The sequence below is a fragment of the Pseudonaja textilis genome, chromosome 1 (genome assembly GCF_049901715.1).
Source record: "Pseudonaja textilis isolate UNSWEBS1 chromosome 1, rPseTex1.2, whole genome shotgun sequence".
Lineage (NCBI taxonomy): Eukaryota > Metazoa > Chordata > Lepidosauria > Squamata > Elapidae > Pseudonaja > Pseudonaja textilis.
This window is the reverse complement of record NC_141990.1, coordinates 329,467,999-329,476,794: the sequence shown is the minus strand read 5'-3', so window position 1 is coordinate 329,476,794 and position 8,796 is coordinate 329,467,999. Positions and strand designations below refer to the sequence as shown.

Below are 8,796 nucleotides of genomic sequence, written 5' to 3'. Positions count from 1 at the left end.
AACTAGAGCAGGGTTCTCTAGAGCTGGCTGGGGAATTCTGGGAGTTGAAGTCCGCCAGGCTTAAAGTTGACAAGGTTGGAAACCCCTGAACTAGAGGTCTTCTGGGCATGTGCACCTTCCACCTTCTCTTCCAAATCTTCCTTGCCAACCTGAGTCAGAGAGCAAAGGGTGTAGAAGACAAGCCACCCTAATCCCCCCCCCCTTTTTTGAGAACAGAAAGGGTTAACCACTCTCCCCCCCCCAGTTCTGCTTTTCCATTGGATAACTGCAAAGCTTTCTCCCCCCCCACCTCTTTGATTTCTGTTCTTTGGAAGAGCCAGCCAATCAAGCGCCATCCTGCTCCTGGGGTGCCCGCATTGGTGAAACTGCCAGCTTTTTTGAGGGTGGCGGGGGGGAATGGTTACTGCTGCCCATTTCATTTAATCTCTTTCTCATGACTTCTCTCCCATCTTCTGCAAAGCCCTAGAGGAGAGAAAGGAGGAAGCTGTCGAGGGTCTCTTTGGGGGTGGGGGGAGCAGGGTCCCCAGGTGTAAACTTGGAAAGCCAACCTCCCTCCCTCCCTCCCTTCCTTCCTGCCATGGAGAAACCCACTTGCAATTCGACTCACAACAAGAAGGCGATCCAGCCCCTTCATTATCTTAGGTAAGTGGCTGTGGTGGTGAACCGTTGCCATGTTTCCCCCTTCTCGGCAGGGCTCCTGTACCTGCTGGGATGGGAGGCAGAGGCAGAGGTGAGTTATCCCTGTGCCCGTTTTTTGTTTTTTTTCTCTGAGTTGAAAAGAACGACCTTAAGTTTTTGGGTGCTAATTGTCCCAGGCAAAAGAAAGCATGGGAGAATCCTAGCTAGGAAGGGGCGTTCAGATACCACCCGGGTTATTGAGTTGTCACTGATGGAAACAGGGCTTGGACCAAGGAGGGAGGGAGAATGTTATATTGGGGATTGCTGACCATGCAGTAGCTGAGATGAAGGAAGAGTGAGACTGTTCCTCTAATAAAAAAACCAAGCAAATCAGTAAAATATGATAGTATCAGCTCTGACCCGCTTCTTTTCCCATCCCAGCCCTCCAACTCCCCCCCACCCCACATGCAGTTGCATGCTGCAAGTGTCATTATTGTGCAGCCGTTAATGTTTTTGAGTAGGGCCGGGGAGGTCCCTGCTTAGCCCCTAAGTTTTGTTGTTGAGTTTGGGGCCCGTCCCCGCCTAACAAGGCTGTGCAGAGTAGAAAGGAAGGATGCGGACTAAAAATAAACCGGCTAAGTCTCTTTTGCACACCTGATACCTATTTGGGCTGCAATTCATGGACGATGCACAGCGCAGAGCAGAAGGATGCAGCGGCCACTGTTTGCAAGTTTGCCATCTCTGCTTAGGTCCACAAGCACATTCCCAAAACCTCTAAAAAAAAACCCCTAGCAGTGGAGAAGAGGAGGTGGTTTTTTTTTTTAAAAAAAAAAAAAAACACCCCTTCCCCCATTTCCCGGAGTAGGATGGCAACCAGAATAGTTCCACCCTCTTTGCAATTTGACAAGAGCGTTGTGTGAATAGCTTGGTGTACCCCTTTGCCACCGATCACCATAGTGACCATCAGGGAGCCACGTTCATGAGTGAAATGTGGGTGGTGAGGTGTGCAAGGAAGGGGGGGGGGCATTTTCTTTGCAATGCTTAACAGTTTGATTGCTGGCAAAGGCTGGTGTCCTTCTGAATCCAAGCTTATAGAGCCGGTTTTAATTTGACTGCTGGCTAGAATTTAGTCTTCCACTGATTTCACAGAATAAGAGGTTTCCAAACCAGAAAACAAAACAAAAAAAAATAGTGTAATGAGGTGGAGGGAGGGAATTGAAAAAGGTCTTTCGGGGGGGGGGGAGAAAAGGGATGGACACCCCAAAGCACATGCATTTATATAGGAGAACAGAGCAATGAATGCCCTTTCATGCATTTAGAAATCTCTAGGTTCTTTGCAGGACTGCCGTTTGCAAGAGGGCATAGCAGACTCTAAAGAACTCTCTGCTACTGAGTCATTTTGAGCAAAAGACAATCAAAGCATCAGGAAGATTCTTTTTAGGAGAATTTATCGGATACGATTCCCTGCTTTTGCTCCAAAATGGGAGAGGGTGGTGGGTGAGAAACCCACTCGGTATATACTCATCATCCTACAAAATAGCTTCCAGGACTCAGGGAAGAGACATTATGCCGGAAGGTTCCTTTTTAAAAAAATAAAAATGAAGCATTACCATTAGGGCGAGCAGTACGGGGATTAAATATACAGAGGTACAGAGAATCAGTGGCTTTGGGGCCAACAGAAGTCATCAGGATCTGCCTGTGCGCTGCTGCTGTATTGTTTAAATCAGATTAGTTCTCTTGAACAAAATCCTCCTGTTTCTCCGTTACTGTAGCAACAGATCCAAAGGATCCATCAAGCTGGAATGCTTGTTTTTTGGGAGTCTCTTTCAGAAAGAAAAAAAGAGGGGGAAAGGTCTCTGGAAGTGCTTTCCCGCAAAGTGGGTGGGAGAGAAGAGGGCAAACAATTATTTTCCAATTGCACAGGCTGGGGATTATGGGAATTAAAGTCAGATAAGAGAAGATGATGTAAAAATGAACATTAATGCAAGTGGTCTTTGGTTCACAGTCACAATTGGGACCAGGATTTCCATTGATAAGTAAGTCAGTTGTTAAGTGAGTTGTAGCTGATTTTACCACCTTTTGGTCATAGTTGTTAAGCGAATCACTGCAGTTGTTAAGTGAATCTTGACCATGAGGATGTTGCAACAGTCGTAAGTATGAGAACCAGTCATGTGTCACTTTTTTCATTGCTGTTGTAACTTTCAATGGTCACTTAACTGAATGCTTGTAAATCAGAGACAACCTGTATTTCTATAGCCAGAGCATCCAACATTTCACACATGAAAACAGTGATTCTTTTTCTTTAATGCTCATATTTTTATGACATGTTATGAAGCCCCTAATTTTTAAAAAACTCCCTCCTGCCTTCTAATTGTCTCTTTATACTGTAACCGCCTGGCTTTTATTCATTTAACATAATTCTCTCATAGGTTCAATGATCAATGAAGTTATCAGTGATTCAGAATCAGCTGCAGTACATGGATATGGTTGGCTGAGCATGAGTTGGTGCCTTACAGTCCATGAGCATTGATTCATATGAATATGCACTTACGGACTGATTTAAGTATTAAACTCCTAAGGGTAGTGGCAAAGGAACTGATCTTTCCTGAATAAGAAATCTGTTCAACAGATATGCAAACTAAAAAGACAACCATAAGGACAACGTTGTGACAGTAATGTACTTGGGAATGTGGGAGTCACAGAAGACCCCTTGTAGGCCTAGAGAGGAGATAACTGAATAACAGAGTTGGAAGGGACTTTGGATAACTTCTAATCCAATCTCCTTCTCAGGCAGGAAACCCATTTCAGAGAAGTGCTTGTCCAATCTCTTCTTAAAAACTTCCAGTGCTGGAAAATGCACAACTTTTGGAGAGAAGTTGTTCCACCGCTTAATTGTTCTGTCAGGAAGTTTCTCTTTAGTTCTAGATTGCTTCTCTCATTGATTAGTTTCAATCCACTGATTCTTGTCCTACCCTCAGATACTTTGGAGAATAGCTTGGCCCCCTCTTCTTTGTGGCAGCCCCTGAGATATCGGAACAGTACTATTCCATACTCCTTTGGAACACTGATACTACATAAGTAGTTTACAAGACTGGCAAAGGTTTAGGAGTGAGACAAAGGGAGAATGATTGAAGAATAGTTAAGAAATTAAGGGGAACACATCTCTCATTTATTTATTTTGTTTAGAGTATGGCATATCATACATGGATTAGCTAGATTTCTCCTAGATCAGGGATGTCAAATTCATGGCGTCATGTTGTCGTCAAGTGACTTATTGTGACTTTTTCCCCCTTTGCTAAAACAGGGGTGGGCGTGGCCAGCGCATGATGCATCCGGCCTGCAAGTTTGACACCTCTGTCCCAGAATAATAAAACACAATTAAATATAAATGTTAAAAGTATCTATGTTCAAATTCCAATGTCTAGGCCAGGGGTGTAAACTCGATTGCACTGAGGGCCACATCAGGGTTGTGTGGGGGCTGGGTGGGCATAGCTGGGGTGGGTGTGGCCAGGGTGAGTGTGGCCAGCTCGATGTCACTGTGATGGCCCGGGCAGGCCTAGGGGAATCCTGAAGATCTCTGCCAGTGAAAACAGAGACTGAGAGGGCTGCAACACCCCCCCCCCCCACGAGCTTCGTTTTCGCTGGCTGGTCCTTCGCTATTTCCAGGGTGGTCCTGTGGAACAGATCTAAGCATCCCACGGCCGGCCCAGACTGTAGGTCTTGAGTTTGACACCCCTGGTTAGGCCATCTAACCATTGAAGCTCAGCATTGTTTATATGAAAAAAAAAATCAGATACTAGACCAGTATACGTGCTCAGCTTACAACCAGTCATAATGTGATCTACAGCAATGCTCCCCCCCAACCATTCAGGTGCCAGGGATCAGTTCTGTGGAAGGTGGTTTTTCTGCACACTGGGTTGAGTGTGGGTTTTTTGGTGCTGCATGGATGGGGCTTTGCTTGCTTGTTCAGCCTGGTTCCTGGTGGGCCATGGACCAGTCCCAGCCTATGGACCAGGGATTGGAGATCCTTGATCTACTGTTTGACGTGGGACCTCGCAGTCACACTAAGGGGCGGATACTATGCCCCATTTATACAGGAAGCCCTAGCAGATGCCATGTGAGGTGCATATAAAGGTACATATCTCTCAAATTTCAGCTTACTGTTTCTTGCAAAGTTGTGTTAGCCCCCAAGGCTTTTTAATTAGAAATATTAGAGTAGGCGTAATATTGGCTAAATGGCAAATGTGCAATGTGCATTGTTCAGCCTACAGCTCTGCATGTTCTGTACATTCCCTTCATGGGGAATGATATGTATTGTGCACAAAAAAGATAAATATGTTTACAGGTAGTCCTTGACTTATGACCATTCATTTAAAAACCATTCCAAGTTACGACGGTGTTGAAAAAAGTGACTTGAGACTGGTCCTCGCTTGATGGTTGCAGCATCCCTGCAGTCACATGGTCACACTTTGGGCACAAGGCAACCAGCCTGCATTTAGTACAGTTGTGGCCTCTTGGAGGTGACCTGATCTCCATTTGTGACCTTTCCAGGGTGCTTCTGATGCGTAAAATCAGTGGGGAAGTTGGATTTGCTTAACAGCTGTGTGACTTGCTTAACAACGGTGGCAAAAAAGATTGCAAAGTCAGGTGCAGCTCACTTAAAAAGCACATCGCTTAGCAATGGAAGTGCCATCTTAGTTGTGGTTGTAAGTCAAGGATTATCTGCACTTCCCAGTTAACTTCTATCTCTCTAGGAAGCCTTGATGAGTGTGCATATATCTCTGCTATATGTTGTCCATAATGCAGGCAGTGTACAGATCCGCTGGTTAACATATAATCTCCAGGAAATGTAAAATCAAATTGCTGCAGGTTGGTTTTTCCGAGAGTGAGGAGGGTATAAATGCAATAAATAAATAATTTGTTTTGCATCAGGCACAGAAGTAATAACCACAGTAAACTCTGCAGTCTTTAACCAATCCTCCAGCATATCTTCTACCTCCCTCCATTCAGCTAAATAGCAGAGAAAGGAGCATCCATGACTAGCACTTACAAAAAAAACCCCTATGGCTTAGGGGTCCCTTGCCTGCCACCTGGGCAGTGTGCAGAATTTGAACCATCTGAGTAAAGAGATAAGATTCCATCTTTTGTTCTTGTAGTGACAGACCTGATGCTTAGAGGGGAAAAAAACCAATTTATTTTTCCATTCTAATGTCTTAATGTTGTGAAAGGTGGAAGGAAAGATGTGAAGATGACCAGCAGCAATTGGACGGACTGGGTTACAGTGGCGATGGGAGCACCGTTGCAAGACTTAAGGGACCACTTTAGGGATAGATCATCATGGAGAAAATAACTCTGTGTGGTTGCTAAGAATTGCACTGACTAGATGGCACATAATTAGTCAGTCAGTCAATCAATTACTCTGCTTAGTTGGTCATCAGAAAATAGCTGAGAAGAAGGAGATGGATGGTTTTTAATCTGCTGCTCTGCCCCTTCAGTTGGCCTTTACGGAACAGCTGTGTAGGTGGAAAGAAAGGGAGGGAAGGAGGAGGAGGAGAATGTGTGTGCTTTGTGTGACTCCATTCCCAATATGCATGCACGTATCGTTTTCATTCAATTCTTTAATATTAATGCACGTCCTACGGCATATCCAACTAATTCACAAACAAGCCAAACTAACCTTGCTCAAAACCCAGCTCAGCATGCTATGCTAATCTAGCTGCAAGGTTGGGTTGAGCAACTGGCAATAGTAGGTCTGCATGTCCTCCCTCCCCCGATGTTGAAGCCATTAGTGTCAGCCTTTCAAGGTAGACCAGACAAGAAACATAACCAGCTGAGGTAATTCTACTTTATTCTAAAAAAATAGAATCTTAATGGGATCTTGCAAATCTGAAAGTACAGATCTCCCACTGACACTTTTCACAACCTGATAAGATAGGGAGGATTGTCCCAAAGTTGCTTTTCAAAAGGCAACTGGGACTTACTTGGTTTTTTTCTTGAGAATGTTTCCCTTCTCATCCAATAAGCTTCTTTAGTTCAGTTAGAACTGAAGTTAGAACTCAAAGAAGCTTCTTGGAGAGAAGCAAACATTTTCCTGGATGAGAAGTGAAATGTTTTCCAGGAAAAAAACCCCCAAGGAAGTCCAGTTGCCTTTTGAAAAGCATCTTTTAACCATAACCATAATCTGGATGATTGAGCATCTACATCAATTGTTAGGAAGGATTCTTTCTGAGTTTCTTTCTCTGCTCATTGGGCAGCTGAGGACTTCCCCGCTCTTATCTGTTCATTCCCTAGGCATCATCTCTTCCTCCAACTCCCAAGGTCTTTCCCACATACCATGACAATTAAGAGGTCCCTGAAACCATGATGGCTGAAAACTTTTTATGGTTCTGAATGGGAACTTCATGAAAGCTACTATAGTGTAGACTTATGAGAGATTGTGGGATGAAAGTGGGGAAGGGATGAAGTTTAGGGGGGAAGAAGCAATAAACAAGCAGGGCCCTTAACACCTTAGCACCCCAGACACGGGAATATTGCCAGGTTTTTAGAGCCTTCTGAAAGGCTAATAGGATTGGGCCTTTCTGATTTCTGAAGGTTTGGTTAACTTATTCTTAAATACCTGTTTTTCTACATAAATGAGGTAATTTGCAAAATGCAAATTTGAGGTAAAATGCAAATCAACACCCTATTTTTATTTTTAAGCAACACACACATGCCTATTCTCTTCTCCGCTTCATTCCATCCAATTCAGTCCCCTTTCCTTCCACCATTGCATCTATGTTACCACTTAATCTCAGCATTTGTCTTCAAGCTAGTAGGCTCCTACCTCTGGCATGATGGGCTCCTCTTGTCTTTTCTTCCTCACAGTCTTTGACTTCTGCATCACACATCAGTCTTGGCACCTTTTTGGAAGGCTGTGGTTGGTCTGTGACTGTGTTTCTCATCCTTGGTTGCTTAAGATGTGTGGACTTCAACTCCCAGAATTCCCCAGCCAGCTCGCTGGAGAACTCTGGGAGTTGAAGTCCGCACATCTTAAAGTTACCAAGAATTACCAATCTATGCACATGGATGGAATGAGGGCCAGAGGTTCCTCCTGCGTATGAGTTCTGTAAGGAAAGCAAATTTAGCCAGCTTGAGGGATCATATTTTAAGACCAACGAAGTAATCTTCACTCCAAGGTTTCCGTTAGATCCTTACATCCAGTAACTTGCACTTATTTAACTGCTATGCTGCCTGTTCCCAAAGATTAGAATACCAGGGGCAGATCCTCAGGGCTTCCTCCAGACCCACCTCACTCCACTTTTCCTTTTACCCACCAACAATGGTGGTCAGTAATGTGACCTTTCTGTCTCCTTTTTGATCCCTCGGGTTGAATGAACTGACATATGTGAACAGTTCTTTCCATCCCTCACCCCGGCCTTACACCGCCTGCCAGGGCTTTTGGGGGCTGTGAGCCAGGAGTAGAACAATCAGAGTATTGTCTCCATTTTTGCCATGTTACAAATTCCTGTCTGTGGCTTCTCTCATTCCAAACTGGAAAGCCCAGAGGTAACTGTAAGGGAAGAAAAACGGGGTGAGGGGAACAGTCTATACCCGTTTTTGTCTGGAAGCCAGATGACCTGATTTTGACTTGTGCAATTAAAATGAATATATGTATAATATATTCATATACACACACATTACACGCACACACATACACAGCCAAACACTTTTTATTGCCTAAATTCAAGTCTAATTAAAAGGTCAGCCTGTATACGTTGAGCAGAGAAACGTGACAGATTGAGGGCATGTACATAGGAGGATAGTCATTGCTGTATTTTCACAAAGTGGTAAATGCCCAACTGTTTTAATAAGGGGTGGGGGGAAGTCTTCAGCTGTGTTATTTTAACACTCACTGAACAAAATTATATAGTATTGTAAATGAACATCTGGAGAGCTGGTGTAGAAATAGGTTATACAGGTAGTCCCCGACTTACGATCCCAATTGAACCCAACAAGTTCTCTTGCTAAGGAAGACTGTTGCTGAGAGAATTTTGCCCCATTTTATGACCTTTCTTGCCACAGTTGTTAAGTAAATCACTGCTGTTCTTAAGCTAGTAGCTTGGTTGATAAGTGAATTTAGTTTCCCATTGACTTTGCTTGTCAGAAGATCATGAAAAGGTGATCACATAACTCCAGGAC

The 8,796-nt window shown here is 44.1% G+C and overlaps 1 protein-coding gene across 3 annotated transcripts in view; it reads left to right on the top strand.

Moving 5' to 3' along the window:
- Window positions 1-393: 393 nt before the first annotated feature.
- YJEFN3 (YjeF N-terminal domain containing 3) overlaps window positions 394-8,796 on the top strand; it is a 33,715-nt gene continuing 25,312 nt past the window's right edge. Inside the window, exon 1 of one of the 3 annotated variants that reach the window (XM_087922779.1) lies at window positions 394-642. In XM_087922779.1, the coding sequence (XP_087778905.1) occupies window positions 578-642 (65 nt within the window). In that variant the 5' untranslated portion in view covers window positions 394-577. The other 2 variants (XM_087922778.1, XM_087922780.1) reach the window with 2 other exon arrangements.